The 17973-nt window shown below is 41.3% G+C and overlaps 1 protein-coding gene across 2 annotated transcripts; it reads right to left on the minus strand.

Annotated features, from left to right (window-relative positions):
- Window positions 1-15312: 15312 nt before the first annotated feature.
- Window positions 15313-17596, minus strand: LOC6580769 (kinesin-like protein Klp59C). Of its 2 annotated transcripts, XM_015164401.3 has the most exons (2): window positions 15636-17596; window positions 15313-15570 (listed from the first exon to the last, which is right to left on the minus strand). In XM_015164401.3, the coding sequence occupies exons 1-2, from the start codon at window positions 17322-17324 to the stop codon at window positions 15487-15489; spliced, it is 1773 nt and encodes a 590-aa protein (XP_015019887.1). In that variant the 5' UTR covers window positions 17325-17596; the 3' UTR covers window positions 15313-15486. The 2 variants fall into 2 exon arrangements, with proteins under 2 accessions (XP_015019887.1, XP_002006572.1); XM_002006536.4 differs by having other exon boundaries at window positions 15313-17595.
- Window positions 17597-17973: the final 377 nt, after the last annotated feature.

Raw genomic sequence — 17973 nt, forward strand, 5'->3', positions numbered from 1 at the left:
GGAGAGAGAGGGAAGAGAGAGAGAGAGAGACCCGTCGGAGGTAATAACTTTATTAATTACGCACTGGACACGGTCGAACTGGAGTTGGGCCCCCAAATTCCCTGGTAACAGCTGGCAGCGGCATCCCGTTTGGACCAATATTAATTTATTCTATTTCCTTTTACGGCCTCAAGTGAATTAGAGGCGGAAAGTGCTTAAGCACTCTCCCCGAGCCCGACTCTTCCTCCATTTCCAAAAACTTGCCGCCCGTTTAGTTTATTATGCATGCGACAAGAACAATTAAAGAAGACCTCGAAAGTTGCCTAATTGTTGTCCGACCCTGAATGGGAGCCGAGCTCAAAAGTAACTCAGCTCGAGTGCCAAACAGCAAAACAATGTTGGTTCAAAAACTTTAGGCTTAAATCAACATATTTAAATAGATAAACATATTTTCATTGTTCATTTATGATGCGAATATTAGACGAAAATGCAAGTGAAATGCGCAAATGATGTTTGAAATCGACAAAGTAATTAATAATCGAGATGCTTGACTGTGTGGCCAGTAGAAATGCCGCATAATTTCACACAAGCAAATGAATCACTTGTATTTGTATTAAATACCACGGCTCAATCCGTGCGAACATAAACTAACCAATGGCTGCTCCTGCTCGTGGCGCTGCTCCTGCTGCTGTCGGTCTCCGCCTGCTGCGCACATATGGCAACTATTTGGCTCGAAATTGGTATAAATGATGGGGATGAAGCGTAACGCTGGCAATAAATAAACGCTCAGCACATAAACAAATACAAATTCACGCACAAATACATGTGAGGGCAGTAGCCGTAGCCGTAGTCGGGGCAGCGCACTATGGGTCAAAAGCCCGTTTTTTTGGAATTAATTAATAACTTTTGAACCAGTCAAGATAATTAAATTTGTCTTTTTGCAGTTGACTTTCGTTCACAACACGCGTTTGTGATGAAAAAATGGGTGTGGCACCGCCCCTCTTTCATATTATTAGCTGTCATAACTTTTTTACTTCTTAAGTTATTTACACCAAATTCATATATTAGGTGTCTTGTCATGTTTTAAAGACCCTGTAAAAAAATTATCAAAATCGGTTAACTATATCATATAGTTTTTATATGTAGAAGTTGGGGAAAAAATTTTTCATGGAATAAAAGGTTATATTTTATGATTTGAAGCACAAATAACATTAAAATATATCTCTTTTATTGTTAATCATCGTATTCTTCATTATCTGAAGCTAGCATGCCATAAACCTCAAAATTTGAAAAGTCCTGCCTTTCGGACATGCTTATTTCGTCTTCCTCATCTGAAACAAGGTTAGTTGCTGAAAAATGAAATTGCGCAAAAAGTGCGCAAAAGTGCACGTTGAACTTATAGGTCTTAGTTCAGAATTGAATACTCTATAAAATGGGCGTAGTTTCATTGCTACAAAATGCTACAAACACAAGTTATCTCTTATCAAAGACAAACATTTTTTTTTTTAATGATGTCAAAGACACCTTTTTGACTTACACAAAACTTCACATCACATAAAAATTTTGGACAATATAAACACGTAAAAACAAAGAACAAGCCCTATTCCATACTTTCCACTAAAAATTTGAATCTAATTGCCATTATTTTTATTTCAATTGGCCATTGAAATTCATATAAAGTTTATTACAAACTTGATAATGTGCGTGTCATGCATAACAGCTCTGTTTAACAGCAGTTTTGTTAGCAGATCGCGCCTCTGTTAAAATTCTGAGTATGTAACATTTACATAGAGGGTATTCCTAATGGATTGGCATTAAAATATTGTACATTTTTTCAACTTGAAATAAGACTTTTTTCCAAAAAATCAGGCTTTTGACCCATAGTGCAGCGGCCACAGCAGCGAATGTATTTCCCCTGGGGGAAGGACAGCGCAAAAAAGTAGGCAATGATTTTTATTAATTGATAAGCATTTGCAACAAGTTGCCATCCATTTGCGCCTTCTGTTTATTTGCGGAGCGTGTTCAGCTGTGATATATATACATGTATATACATGCACAAGCTCACCTCCTTCCCCCCGCCCCGCCATCAAGATTATGTGATAAATACTTTCATATGCGACGGTAGATTTAAGGCAGCTTCTCATGTGGAACTGATTAGAGCAGCGCGATAAGCCCGTGGCACACAGACACTGAAATGTGGCACACATCAAGAGGAGCCGAGCTGGCATACGAGAGATGTCATAGAAATGCTGTCTTTATATAAATACATCAAAGGCAATCGCATTTCTATAAAAAGAAAGCTCCGCAAACGCGCAGCAGCTCGCTGCGACTTGAATCTGGATTCAGAGGGCGCGCTTTGTACTAATTACTCGATTGCAAATGTTGCTTATGTTTCGTCAGCTATCGGCATCGATTCGAATTATAATTACAGCAACTAATTAATTAAAAATTCAAGTTTCGAACGTCGCGAATACAAAGAAAAGAAAAGCCAAAGAGGCACTTTCAAAAGTGTTTACGGCTGAATAATTTGAAAAGCTAACTGAGCAAACAGAAAAAAATGAAATGCTGCATTCTTCAAACTTCGCCGATACTCGAAAAAAAAAAAAAAAAAAAATTTCCACGAAGCCTGCAAATGTAAAAAAAGTTTCTTTTTAGCAGAAAAAGAAGAAGAAGAAGCGGCACAAAGTTTGCTTTTTCTTGAGCAATAAAACAGCGAACGTCGTATGAGTGCTGAATGGACGAGGCACTGGCTGGCAGGAGGTGGGCTGAGGTAGCTAAGAAAAATGTGCACTTGTCAGCGAAAGAAAAGCAAAGAAGAAAATGAGCAGAGGGAAGTGGGAGGTGGAGAATGGGGAGTGGGGAGTGGGGGACTAAAGGACTCTGCTGCGCTCTTAGCAAAGCCGAAATCATTAAAAAGCCAACGTAATTGATAAAGGAACATCAGGGTGAGCAGATAGAGCGAAAGAGAGAGAGTGCAGCTGAGCGAGAAAGAGAGAGAGAGAGAGAGAGAGAGTGAGAGTGAGTGAATGCATAGAGGAAAAGCAGCTGTAGTCGGATAGGGGCACAAGTTTATAGCGATGACATCGTTAAAAGTCTGCCGAGTACTTTCTCTCTTGCTCACAGAACACACACTCAAGTGCCTCAAGACGACCGAATTAGTGGCCACAAATTGGCTGCGAGCGTCTTGAGATTTTCCAATGTATGTTTAAGTTTTCTGCCCCCAATCTTTCTCTTGCTCTGTTACACACGCACACACTCACACCCACACACACACACTTACACAGTCTCGCTCCGCTTCAATCTCTACTGCACATATTTGGGCGGTATTTGGAGAATTGCGGAATGCAAATGAAATGCGGCCAAATATTTTTCATTCGAGACGTTTGAGTTATTTCTGCATCGTACTCAATGGCGTTTGTATTTTTATGGCAACTGCTTTCCAGTCCTTAGCTCCAGTCCGACCCTCCAATCTCCATTCCATCCTCTGCGCTTAAAACAATGCTTACAAAGGCAACTGACCCCCACTGAAATGGTGAAATGCACCCCAGCATTTGGCCCCCGGCTCGGCCCCGGCCCCACCTTTGCCACGGCACTTAAGCCAAACTAACAAAAGTTCGCATTTATTTGACTTCGCATCGGGATGAGAGGCTGTGTGGAGCAATTGGTACGGCTGCCGGGGTGGATCTCAAGAGAAATGTGCTGTATAAGTCATTTGCATAAGTTGCCCGGATACAGTCTGAGCCGTAAGTAAAGTCGAATTTTTGTTTTCGCAATTGTGCAGAAAAGTGGCGGCCGCATATTAAATCAAACGCAAACGCGTAGAAAAATGAAACCAAAAACAAGAACAAAAATGAAGAAAATTATAAAAAATTCTCAGAGAAACGTAGAAATTACAAAGTTTTTAGCTGGCTAAAAAGTTTTTGGTAAAAAATATTTGTGTGCTCTAGAGTCACTCTGAGAACTTGTAATATGAGTAGATGGCATAGTTTGCCCGATCGAAAGTCATTCTGAATTTGCATATTATGTTTCAGCAAGTTAAATCTCAACTTGATTTCATAGAAATTTACTGAGAGCGACTTTATTCCTATTAATCCATTGAAAACAGAGAAAACTCTAGCTGCGCTCTAATCGCTTTCTGAGTACATCGAGCATCCTTTGATATGATGTGTTAGAGTGAGACAACTGCTTTGCTCAGGTCTGTTAAGGCTAGATATGTCACTGTTAAATATATAGTGATGGTACTATTTTGCAATTGGCTTGCTTCACATTTTAAAAGACTAGGCTATGCATAGCACTGTTAAGTTAACATTGGTGTGTTAGCTTGAAAGATCTGTTAGTTAACATAATCTGCTATTAGGTATTTTAACAGTGCACTGCAGTGTAACTGCTGCAGCAATAACACATACATATATAAGAAAATTAATACCACTTATAAGGCATATATTTGCTCTTCTCTGTATGTGTGTATCGATGTTTCGCCTTAAATTGTTGCTGTCAAAATTTAATGTCTACAGTTTAGCTCAGCTATGCATCGTTAATCAAAACGCCTTTAATATCGAGTCAGGTTATGTAAATAAACAATTACAAGCATTTATGTGCGCACGCACACGAGTGTAAACAGACACACATAAACCCACACTCACAGTAACACACGCACACGCACACACAAACACGCATGCATAAAGGACTTACACACGGGCACAAATTTTGCGGCTTAAAGTTAATTCATTTTGTAAGTGTTTACCTAACCTGGCATTAAAACGGCTAGAGAGCTCTTCCCCCATTCTGTGCAGCTGCCTTTAGCTACCTACGTAAATTTGATAAGCACATCGGGCAGATACACACTCACACACACACAGATACACACACACACAATCGCGCGCATACGTAAACAAACAGAGGCAGGAAGGAAACGCGTGCGGATTCACTCAAGTGCAAATATTTCAATTTGATACTGATAAGTCGCATTAATGTATGTGTGTATTTAGCTGGCAGCCATACAGCAGCAGGCATTTAGTATTAGACTAGATCGAAACTTGAAAGCATCCCACTTAGGGCGCGCGAGAGCCACGAGAAATCCTTTTAAAAACTTATTCGTTTGGCCAACAAATAAGCTCGGCCGTGAAATCTAAACCTCTCTTCCTCTCCCTCTCTTTCTCTCTCTCTATTTCTCTCCCTTTCTCTGTATGTATCGATTACTTTGTCTAATGCACTTTGCAACTCAAACTGATGTCGAAACCGAATCTGCTGCAACTGTAACTGAAACTGTTGCCAAGTGCTGGCCGAAGAACTCGCACAACTTGCTCCAGGCAGCCGAAATGTTGCTAAATGGATAGTTGGATACTGTATATAGAGAGATAGAGCGAGAGTGGCCGAGGGTGGGAGAGGGGGTCGGAGCTGCCCTCAACATCAAGTAGATGAGGCAATGACAGAGCCAGAGATTTAAACTCGACAGGCACTTGAGAGAGAAATTTTGATTTCATGTTGAGCTTTTCAGCATGGGAAATCTAGTAAAAACATATTTAGCAGCTTCATCGAATCCAAGTTGCCAATTTCATAGCTCTCATGTTTTTCTGTTTAATTGGATAGCTTAATTTGTCAATTTATTATTGCCTAGGACTACAAACTGCATATTGAGTATACGCCATGCAGCACAAGCTATTCATATTATGCATACGTCGTGCTTGTTTATTGTCTGTTGTCTGTTGCCTGTTCCATTCTTTCTTTCAGTTATTTGCCCTCTTTCCGTCTGGCTCGGCATCGAAAATGTTTACCATGATAATTGTCCTGTACGGCTGCTATAGCGAGCATTGATGGCATTCTGTTTGCTTCCAGCTTCCAGCATCGGGCCAATAAACTTTTGGCAGCTGCAACTTGCTTGTCGGCAAAATGTCTATGCACTTTGCACACTGCCAGTTGCTGCCGTCTGTCGACTGTCGTCTGTCGTCTGTCGACTGCTGAATGTTTCCTCTGCCTGTTGGCACTGAATTATTTATATTACGAATTACATTTATTGCTGAATGTGCTCAGAGTATGCCCAGCCCGTTCAAGCAATCGAATAAATTGCAATTCTGTGCCCAGCTCAAGAAATGGCAGTTATAATGAAAGGATTAGAGCAATGTGTATTTAATGCCTAGTCCTTAGTTGAAATTTAACTCAAACTGTGTGATCATGAGAAGCAGCTCGATTAATTACTTTTGCCCATTTTGTGGGTCAGATAGCTGCACTTAATTGCTGAGTTTACCATAAAATTTATTTTCGATTTTTAACACAGCCCAGCTGCAGTGAGTCCTATGCCTTAGCCTCAGGGGCGTTTCCTTGTCTTAACCCAAATCGCGGCATATTAAGACGTCAGGCGCCAGACATGCAAACACTTCTGACTTCTGTGTGCGGCTCGCGTGAGGGCACATGGAAAGCGTTTGAAAAGCGCCCGAAGATAAACTCGAATTTGCATGTTTATCAACACTGTCAGTGCGAAAGGGACGAAACTTATTCGTATACATACATATATATTAGTAATTAAAACGGAATTCAATCTAGAGTTACTTTAAGCCAAAACTAAATATTCCGTTTAATTATATAATGAATCAGTTGACTAAAATCCGTTTAGGTCGTCTCATAAAATTGCTGCGCTCGTTGCACTAATGAAAAATACACTGCATGATAATTGACGCAAAACTAAGGGGTAAATAAAACTAAGGGGAAAATGTCACGAGTGTGAAACTAAGAACTAAAAAAAGCAGAAACTGGAAAATCTGTGACTGCGAACGACCGTTAACTTGCCAACATGCGCCTGGAAACTGTACAGACATAAACTTTATGCCATTGTGTGCGTGTGTCAGTGTGTGTGTGTGTCTTTGTGTGAGGCGGTGTCACGCTAACCTCAAAATTGCCGCCAACAATTTAACAAGCAGACGTTGAGGGAAAAATATGTCAAACAAGTGGGTAAGAACGGTAAAGTCGTTTTTTTTTGCTTACTTTCTGCTCTTTCGAACGAAAATTGCGTTAACACGCATACACACAGGCCCGCGTGCACACACCCACACACACATGGCGTGGGCCAAAGTCCCCATAGTCGAATTACCAGCATAAAAAGTGGCCAACACACGAGCAATCACACGAAAATATTCCCGCCACGTTTTGAATTATGCATGTCTGCCACATACTCCAACTATCTCTCTCTCTCTCTTTCTCACTCTCTCGGTCTCTCATTTCCTCTTTGCCTCTCTTTCTTCTTCCGGTACTCTTTCGCTCTGCTGCTCGCTAAAAAGCAAGAGGCGACAACAACGCATTGCGAAGAAAAATATGCATATTCGCAAATAAAATGATTTACAAAAAGAAGACGCAATGGATGGGTAAGTGGAAAGGGATAGACTGTCAGATACCACGTAATAAGTTATATGTCAGAGATTTTAAATATAACATCTTGTAGACGTAGACCAAAAATTTCAGTTTATATATTGTCAATATGATGGAAGCTCTTTAATAGATTAAATGAATGAATTTAATACATTATCTGATTTTTAAATTTTTATATATTAATATAACACAGTGAGTCTCGATTAGTTGTACTCCACTAAATCCAAAGTCGTAATAAATCGCGATAAATAACTCGATCCCCTTGAACAACATTTTTTCTTCTGTGTAAATCGAAAAAAAAAAAAAAAAAAAAACGGATCCCCTTGCCATTTGGAATTATCGAATTATTATATTATGAGTTGACTGTATATTATATATAAGATTAAAAATAGTGTGTACTCTTATTTCACATAATTCTACTATGTAATTTTATATAAAAATTAAAATTTTTTATTATAAAATATTATCCTATATTGTGTTTTAGTCTATTTAATCATTTTCAATTCAATTAACATAACCAGCTCGTTTATAATTTTCTCTTCATGGTCCTGTTAATACATCGTCCACTAAATCTATTTAGAAGAGCGCCTAGTAACTGAGTTGAAGTATGTGTTTCCATAATATTCGTTGAAAGTCTGATGTTTAACCAAATTTGTCTAAACTTCACAATATCAGCCAAACAGCATCAAACCCATGCATACGTAAAGATTGCTGTATACATACCAATATGAAGCGCACGTAGACCGACATCCGTCTTAAATACCATCAAACACCACACGCAGCTAGCACCATGCATGCAAAACCCTTCAGGTGGTTCGCATCCACCTCCTTCATGTGATCCAGTGTATGTACTCCCCATGATTCACATACTTCATCGCAAGCCGCATCCCTCATTAAACGACGCTCAACTAAGCGAGACTTGGCTCCATGATAGTGTCTGCAACTCTGGCCCTTGCTAAGGTAGCTCAACGAGTACCCCGCATGGTGTTTGGACAAAAGCCCACTAACTATCTTTATTGGCAGACGTGAACGATAATCTCCAGTTCCCAAAACCGTCGCAACAATGTGTTGATGTCCATGAGCTAAGTACGAGTTGTGTTACACGCTCCTGCCACGAGTGATGATCCATCCAAATATGAATCACAGCAATGTGCCCTGAAGATTACACAACATCTCCAGAACCGTCAAATGATCGTTGCCAAGCAAAAGTCGATTAAGCGTTGATAAATGCGCGTCTGCCAGGGCCGCTAAACATAAGAGGCTGCATTTAACCATCAGGTCGAGATGCCAGCACGTGCCTTGACCACAAGAAGCATCGACACCCGCACTTGAGGGTGAACAGAGCCCCCTTGTTGTTCTGCCTTGATTGATGATATCCAGATAGAGAGGGAACCCAGACCCAATGTTGGATACCCCTCAAAAAGAGACCCCCCCGCCCCACAAAAACAAAAAAAAACCCCCAAACACAAAAACACCCCATTCCCAATAAAAAAGTCTTTTTTTATATTTATTTTTTTTTTTTTTGTTTTTATATATTTAATGTTAAGAATTTTTACTTTGCAAAATATGCTGCTAATAGATAAATCAAACTGTGTACATGCTCGGCGACAGCGCCTGAAGTGGCGAGTAGGATGAGTGATCACTACAACGTTCTTATATTTACTTTATTACTGGTAAACTGCAACAACCATCCTTGTCGAGCATGCCGATTACGACCGCTTGTTTGTTAGCGAATGCTGTTAACTTGTCAGTAAATGTATCCACAACACTTTACCAAATAGCGAGCTTTCACATCAACTATGAATTCCGCTATTTATAGTTGGAGTAGGCAGATGCTGAATAAGTTTCCGCTTCTCCTTTTAAACAAGATTTTAAGTGATGATACTTCTGGATATTCGTCAACGTTGTCTTGCTGTGAACGAATAGACCCTTAAATTGCCATTCCTTATAATCTCCATCAAATGGTGTTGATCTTCACTGTGAGCCTGACGGTGACTGTATCCACGCCGGGTAGCAGTCGTTGCATTAAGGCTAGTTCCATTTGATTATTTGTTGCATTTGCATCTGAGACTGTTGCTGTAATTGTTGTATTTGTATATGAGACTGTTGCTGTATTTGTTGTAAAATGCCTTGGATGGGCAATTATCTACTTCCCCATGTACATTAGATGTGGTTGGCTTCTTCCAGTTTGTGGGGTTTTACTCAGAGTGTCTTAAGAAGAGCACAAGCTCGTTCAAAGCGCTCCTCATATAATTTACTTGCTGGATCCACATATCCCTGCACATCTTCATATTTATAAAGTTCGTCACCAAGGTTGAGAAACTGCTTCCAAGCTTGAACCAGCGTGTCCAATTTTTATCAATATCGTAGAAGGTGCAGCCCTCAGGGTGCTCCGCATATCCAGAAATACGAGTAATTGTTGCCTTCAATTTACCTCTGGCTCCCAGTAATGTACGTAGATTTTCTTTGTATTTAATAAGTTGTCCAAAATAGCCAGGTATTAAATTAATGTGATGAAATTGCTGCGTCTCTAGCAGCCAAACAAACCATTACGACAAATCACCGCACTTTTCCAATGGTATGCGTATTACGTATGATGCCAAATATCGAACGTAATTCCAAGATTTAAAAATTGCTGCGTCCCAGCAGCAAAAAAAAAAAAAAAAAAAAAAACGTATTTTCCAATAGTGGTATTGCGTATTACGTATGATGCCAAATATCGATAAATTAAATATGCTGCGTCTCCAGCAGCAAAAACACGACAAGACAAAACACGTCACTTTTCCAATAGGGGGGGGTTGTGTAGAAAAAAAAAAAAAAAAAATAGTAAATGCTGCGTCTCCAGCAGCAAATAGTAAAGAAAAATACGTCACTTTTCCAATAGTGCGTGCTGTTTCCAACAACTATGAACATTCAGTAGAATGCCCAACGGATCCCTCGAGGACCAAATTTATGATTAATAATTAAATTTTTTTTTTTTTATAAAAAAAAAAAAAACACATACTCCCTAAACCCTTTTTTTTAAAAAAAAAAAAAAAAAAAATAAAAAAAAAAAAATAAATATTACCATAAAAAAAAAAAAAAAAAAAAAAAAAAAAAAAAAAAAAAAAAAAAAAAAAAAAAAAAATACTATTCACAATAAATTGTAATATATAAAAAATGAAATAAATAAAATAAATATATAAATATAAAGTTAAAGTTTAGAGAAAGTTTTTATTTTCATAATATTTCGTCTGATATAAGTAGCTCAAGCTAGTATGAAGAAGAAACTCTATGATGTGGGGCTGTGTAAAATGGGAAATTATTAAATGAAAATTTCAGATCCAATTATTTTGATTAAGTTTATTACAATGAAAAGAGTTTTATTAAAGGACTCCCTTCACTTATATATGTATATGTAGCCATAGAACACATTTGCTAACTGTCTAACGGCATACAATACTCTTTTCATAAAATCCCCTATTTACCCTGTAATAGTTTCTCAACCGAGTGAGAGTCGTGGTCTGCTTCGCACTGCCTTTGCCATTCTCGACACTCAACATGCAAATGCGCTGCAGGAGACCCCGAATAATGGCTGTGGGACAGCGTGTGGGCCAACAGCCGGCAGGAAGGACATATTTGTGTATTATGCTCTTATAATAACTAAATTCGCTGCCACCAAAATCAGAGGGGCGCATTCATTTCACGCAAACACACACGAATATTCAAGGGGCAATGATGTCACTACGACATTCCTCTTTGTCTCTGCGTGTGTGCGCGTGTGTGTGTGTATGTGTGTGGGTGAGTGCATCAAATTGAAAGCAATTTTAGTTTTTGGCAAGGGCAATTAAGTCATCGTATTATTCAGTGAACAGCGGGAACTGAACAACCGTTAGGACTCGACAGAAGTGTGACTAGAAGGGTTATATATCCAGTTGAGTCAAAGCCAATTTCAGTCACATCATGAAAAATATATTAATTATGCTGCCAATTATTCACTCGACATTTCATTAATAATTACTATGAGTCAACTGCAATTAATATATTCACATTATTTTCATATTTTGTATTTTTGCTATTCATTGCAATTCAATCAATATTGAGTGCCCTCAAAGCACGAGCACCGCAAACGCGAGTCAAAGCAATTAAATGGGGAAAAAACGAAAAATGAAAAAGGAAAAAATAAAATACTTCAAACAGGCAGCGCAATAAATCGCGTGACTTTGGGCCCATTTCCCAGCAAGGGCAAGATATTATAGCCCTTCACATCATATATAGCTCAAGTGGCCGTCATTTTGTGAGTGTGTGTGTATATATTTAGTATTTTTTATTCATAATTTAAATTTGTCGCTTCACACGTGACCTTGACACGGGTCCGGCCTTCATGGCTAAACTTTTCTGTGGCCTCATAAATTTCGTATTGATTTCCGACTTTCAAAACTGATGCGAATTATCGTAACGACAGGCCCAAGTGTACAATGAACAATGAACAATGAGCTGTGAAACTTTATTGACTCTTTTTACTGTTACAAATTTACCCGATAGCACCCGGTGACTGCAAAGTTTTGGATGCTTTACGATGCGAGCAGTCGCTCCTCGGCTGCTTCTTCTTCTTCTTCTACTTCTTCTTACCCATTTATGCAGTAAAACCAAGAACAACATAATTTAGCCAAACAACAATAAACTGCTACTGCTTCTCGACTCGCCTTGTTTTCTAGGGGGAGCACTGCACATATTCATACACACACACACACACACGAACACAGAGACTCGTATAAGCATATCTACTCAGACAGTAGGAAGTCGTAGCGGAAAATGTAACTGAAACTGTTTGGGGAAATTCTGGAAAGTTTGTTTGCGTTTTTCTTCTTTTTTTTCCTGTTCTGTTCTGTGTGGCTTTTTGTCAAAATGTAATAAACTGCAAACAGTGGCAAAAATAATGCGAACACATAAAAAGTGCGTCAAGTTTTTATTCGTATCAGCCTCAATGTCTCGACATCTCAATTCGCCCCCTGCCCCAATCCCTCTGCGGCGCCGTCTGCTTATTGTTTTATATTATTTACCCTTTCGCAATCGACGTTGAAAGCGTTGCTCAACGCCGCGGCGCGCGAGAGGGGGCAAACTTGGCTGCAGGCCTCTGTCGGGTTGATTTAATTGGTGAAAGTTCTCAATCAGCTCAAAGGATCTCTTTTGAATTGGGTTCAAGTCGAGTCGAGTCGAGTCGAGTCGAGCGATATATATAGCTCACAGGGACCCCGATAGATGCGGCTATGAGCAATGGCAGCTGTTTGTCCACCAAATTAATGAGTTGTAAAATCTCAAATTATTGTGCCAATTCGTAGCTTCATTAAGTGCAAAGCCCAGTGACAGTGTTGACTAACGCCGCACAGTCAGCAGTCCGCAGTCCGCAGTCCACGGTCGACGCTCGACAGTCATTGGCTAATGAAAGTCTCGCGACAAATTTGTTTGGCCAACGGCATTTTTCCCAGCGTCTGTTGACAGCTCATTAATGGCAGACAAATAGAATGCATGCGTGTGAGCGAGTGCGCAGTACAATGAGCGAGACAAATGTATTTTGTTTCATTTTCATTTTTTTCCTTTTGCCAATTGTGCAACTGATTGCCTTGTGGCAGACACGACCTCGACCTAGTTCCGGTCGCCGACACATGCCTCTGGCTCGCAAATCGAATCGAGGCTCCTCAGCTGTGCTTACTTGTGAGCTTTTATCTCGACATCCCTCGCAGTTATGACAAATTGTACGACTCATTTCACTTTGCTTTCCCTGACACTTATCACACTTGTCACACTTGAGGGCACCAACAAAGTGGGCGTGGCTGCCAGCGGCACAAAATGTTCTTGCTTGCCACAAAAAAAAAAAAAAAAAAAGAGAAGAAATTGTAAATCAAATAAAACACGCCAACCTGATTTTCTTGAATTGAATTTTATTACTCTCGCACTTGAGGTCCAGCAATATTTATTGATTTATTTAAGGCGGGGCATAGAGAAGAGTATGAGTACAAATTGTGGAAAAACAAAAAGTCTTAATCTTAACTTTATTTATAAGGAATCCAAGCGTTTAACGCATCTCAGCTTCGAGGTCTTGACATTACGCAAAATAAAATAATCTTATTACTGCTGCTATAATCCATGCTTCATAAACTCAAACTTAATGCAAACTCGAGACGACGTTCGCCACTAATGCCAACGAGGAAAGTACAGATAAATTCCTAGAGCTGAAAATGATGACTGCAGTGCAAATAAAGCAAAATTAGCTCGACTGAAATGTGAGCAAAAAATGTAATTTATAGTGGCTGAAGAATGTGGGCAGTGGGCGTAACCATAATATGGTGGCAAACAGTTGCTTTTTAATTAAAAAGATTTCCCTTCATCAGCTTTGTTAAGTGCAAGTTCTTTTTGCGTTTATTAAACTTGAGCGACGGCGCACAGTGCGTATGAGCAACGTAGGAAGCGCACAGGAGAGTGTGTGCGAGAGAGAGAGAGAGAGTGTGAGAGAGGTGCTTGCATATTATTTTGCCTTCTAGTTGATTAAAGTAATTTTAATTGCTTTTTAATGTTAATGGCTAAAGTTGCAGCTGCCGCATAACTTTGATGCACAAATATTTTGCTTCGCCTACTTATTTGCTTAAAAGTTATAAATATTTACATATTTGGATGGATAGCAAAAAGTGAAATGCTTTCAGTTGATCGCGTTATGCAAATGTAATGTAAATTGCATCTATTATCGGCCAATTGCTAATTAAATAGTAACGCCACACTTATCCACCTGCCTGAATTTGTGGGCAAATTAAATTTCGCAGCTCGCATTAATGTTGAATGCCAGACCTGGCCACCTCGCCGCCAAGTTGGGCCCGTTGTTTGGCGGATTTGCGCAAAAAGCCAAAAAGTTGAACGTCACTAAGTCGACCAGGCAAAGCCTTTAAGCCATAATTTAATATATTGACACAAAGCTTACGCGTAAGACGTGTCTTTGCCATCATAATCCTCAATATTGTATATTGACAGCTGTCGCTAACGCCCTCCGTCCGCCCCTTCCGTTCTTAGCCACGAAAAATAAGAACGCAAAAATATTGTGGGGAAGTCGGAAGGAATATTGAAAGGAAAAGTAACTTTTTTTGGCTTAATGCTCAACTATGCGGAAAACACTCGCATTTGCCTTCGACTCGACTCTGCGCTCAAGTTTGGCATTGAGTGAGATCATACATAAATACAAACCCACATACATATATACATAAATTCGTGCGCACATACATGAAATACCTGCAACAACATCGATGTCTCCATTCAATAATATCGATGATTCCATCGGATGATTGATCAGGCCAAATTCGTTGACAAAAGCACTAACCAGACTTGTGCTTCGATAAAGGGCATTTATAATAATAATAAAAAAATTATATTTCACAAAACATAAATAAAATAAATAAATAAAAAAAATGGTTATAATAATAAAAAATAAGACACGAAAATTTAAAATAATATAAATAATAATCGAAAACTCTTCAAAATATTAAAATTAAAAAATTAAAGTAAATAAATTGGGTTTTTATTAATACCACTAACCATAGAACACTTTGTGTCCGGTCTATGTGTTCTTTGGTTAGTGTTAATACTAAAGCACTGATAGGGCGCGAAATGCGCTATAGAGTTAGAACATCATTGTTGTAGTTAGTAAATTTTATTTTGAATCAAAGAAATGTTCTGCTATCCTCAGTGGAAAGTCTCGTTTTACATTTAAGGAAAATTATAAAATATTACAGATGTTGTGTATTACATGCAGAGAATTATTTATAATATTTACTAAGAATCCAATAGAAGATTTCTTATTGGAATATCCAATAAATGCCATCTCGATGTAAATGTGCATCGATACTATCGACTGCGCATCTATAAGGCATATGTACAATTCACCATAGATGAGGAGCTACATATATACACACATATATTTAAGGGGAGTTGGTAGAAACATTAAAAAAAGCTTAATTTTATTGACTGATATACAAAATTTGGTATTTTGTTTCTGAGTGTTTGTTGTTGTTTTTGTTGTTGATAGTGGCGCCATCGGATTCGGTTTGTTGTTGAAACTCAAGTGGAACGAGTTTCTCGCTTGAATGCTTGGAATATTATGACTTGGTCGCTTCTCCATTTCCATTATCGTAGTTGTCGGTGGCCTCGTTGAAGTACGCCAGATTTTCGTCCTCCAGGGCCGAGCCGACAGTATAGGCATTCCAGATGCTGTGCATGTGCTCAGCATGAGTGTCGACGCCAGGCATTGAGGCGCTCGAGGAGACTCGACTTACCTGAGTGGCCTGGTTCGTGATGTCCGGCAGCGAGTTGCTCTGGGCGAGATTCGCATCGTGCGCGGGCAGCTTGCCCTTGGCCAGGGCGTGGGCAGTCAGCTCCTTGACACGATCCGCGTAGCGCAGCGTATTGAGCGTATGCTCTACGGAGCGCAGGCTGGGCGAGATCATGGCTATCATGCAGGTCCTCACCTTCTTGCCGCCAATGAACGAGTCGCGCAGCACCTGGGTCAGCTTGGAGCCGCGAAAGGGCAGGTGGGCCGACTGACGTCCCAGGGCCCGAATGCACTCCTTGAGCGCCAGCAAGGACTTGTTGATCTCGGCGCCCTCCAGCCGCGTTAGCCGATTCGAGCTGCTGTTGTCGGCGCCGCGCTCGTTGCCCGCCAAGTCGATGAGCGAGAACTTGCCATGCAGCTGACCCAGGGGGGGCAAGCGCAGCACAATTTGGAAGACGGCGTGCGAGCGCGACGACTTGGAGTTGGCCGAGGTCTGGCCGGAGGTGCGCACACTGTTGCCCAGCTCCAGCAGCTTCAGGACATCGTCGGTGTTGGCCACAGGCTCCTCGGTGAGGCCCACCACCTGCACCTTCTGCTTGCCATCCTCCAGCACGCGCAACTGCGGCTTGCCGGGCATCAGCAGATCGTACACCCGAGTGCCGTACAGCTCAAAGAAGCTGCAGCTCACGGTGAGACCCAGGCGAGCGTATTTGGGATGGCGGAGGTATTCGAAGACATCGCCGGCGGCCAGGGCATAGATGCCATCGCGGCAGTTCTGCTGCTTGCCCGTGAACACGCCGCCCATGGTGTGAGTCTTGCCGCTGCCCGTCTGGCCGTAGGCGAAGCAGGTGGCCATGCCCCCCTCGAAGATGTGACGGACGAGCGGCCGGGCTGTCCGCTCGTGAACCTGGGCGTTGCTGCAGTCGTCGTCGAATGTGTAGTCGAAGCGGAAGTTGTGGTGCTCCAGGAACTTGGTCAGATTGACCTGCTTGCGCGGCTCATGAACCACCAGCAGCTCCCTGTTGGGCACGCTCACCACGTCCGGCTCGAAATTATTCAGCTCCCGTCGGTTCAGCGGACGCTTGCGCACACACACCAATATCTGATGCTGCTTGGTGGGGGTGCTTGCGAAGCTCTCCGGCTGGAAGGTCATTTGCATGCGATGCATGCGCAGCATGCGTGCGATTTCCCAGTTCGGATTCTTGGGATCTGCGTCCTTGAGCGATTGGCGCAGCGCCCGCGTCTCGTCGTGCACCTGGCGGCGCCGCTCGCGCTTGACGCGCAGTCGCTCGATCTCCACGACGACATCGTCCTTGGGGGACTCGGGCACGGTGCGGGGCACCGCCGCTGCCGTCGCTGGCATTACGGCCGTAGCGATTCGCTGGCGCGCCAGCATTACGGCCTTGGGGCCGGGGCCCTGGCCGCTGGCCTGGGCTTGAGCCGGCCGCGGCGGTATGGAGACCAAGGTGTTGTTCTGTGAGGGTCGTATTACTGCAGGCGCGTCGTAAATCTGCGGATTGAGCTTGATTATCGTGTTGAGCGGCACCTCCTTGCCGCGCGTCACCACGCCCTCGTTCCATTCGACCGTCACAATTTTATTGACGCTGCCGTCCAGCTTGATGATGCCAGCCTGGTGGATGCGCCCGTCGGAGCGACGTATGAACACCTGCTGATTAATGGATAGGAAATCCATGACCGGAATCCGTGTGACAGTGCACCAAAAATTTTGATTTGAAACAACAAAGTTGTTGGTGAAATGTATTTATGTGTATGTGTGTGAGTGTGTGCAAATAATTTCTGAGCAATTCAGCAACTGAAATATGAAGGAAATTTTTACTATTGCCCTTTTATGACAAAAAACGAGACCGAAAAGTTAGTTGTAGACATAAAATACAGCTCGTGCAATAAAAAATGTGTATAGAAAAATTTAAACTGTAAATTTGTAAATTCGAAAGCCAAAGTAAAAAATTCAAGTCAAAATTGAAATGGGGTATCTAGGATTTCTGACTAAAACTGAGCTGATGTTTGACGGGTATATGAGATAATTCATCGGGTATATCCGATCTTCGGTATCTTCTCTCCCCTCTGGGAATTTATTCTGCCATCAGTCTGCTCTTAAAGACTTTCTGCCTTAAGTTGAGCTCTTTTCAATACACCAATTAGTGTCTCCTTTATACTCCACTTGCCCAACTGCCCTCGAGTGGCTGGTGTCAACAGGGCTAACCTCCCCGCTGGCCGAATGACTGCAAGTGTTAAACATCTTTGGCTGTGGCACACATAGGACCTGTGCCACAGGACCTAGTTCATAGTTTGGCAAACATGGCCCCTTTCCATTTGGGGGA

This window comes from Drosophila mojavensis, unplaced genomic scaffold, assembly GCF_018153725.1.
Source record: "Drosophila mojavensis isolate 15081-1352.22 unplaced genomic scaffold, ASM1815372v1 contig_81, whole genome shotgun sequence".
NCBI lineage: Eukaryota > Metazoa > Arthropoda > Insecta > Diptera > Drosophilidae > Drosophila > Drosophila mojavensis.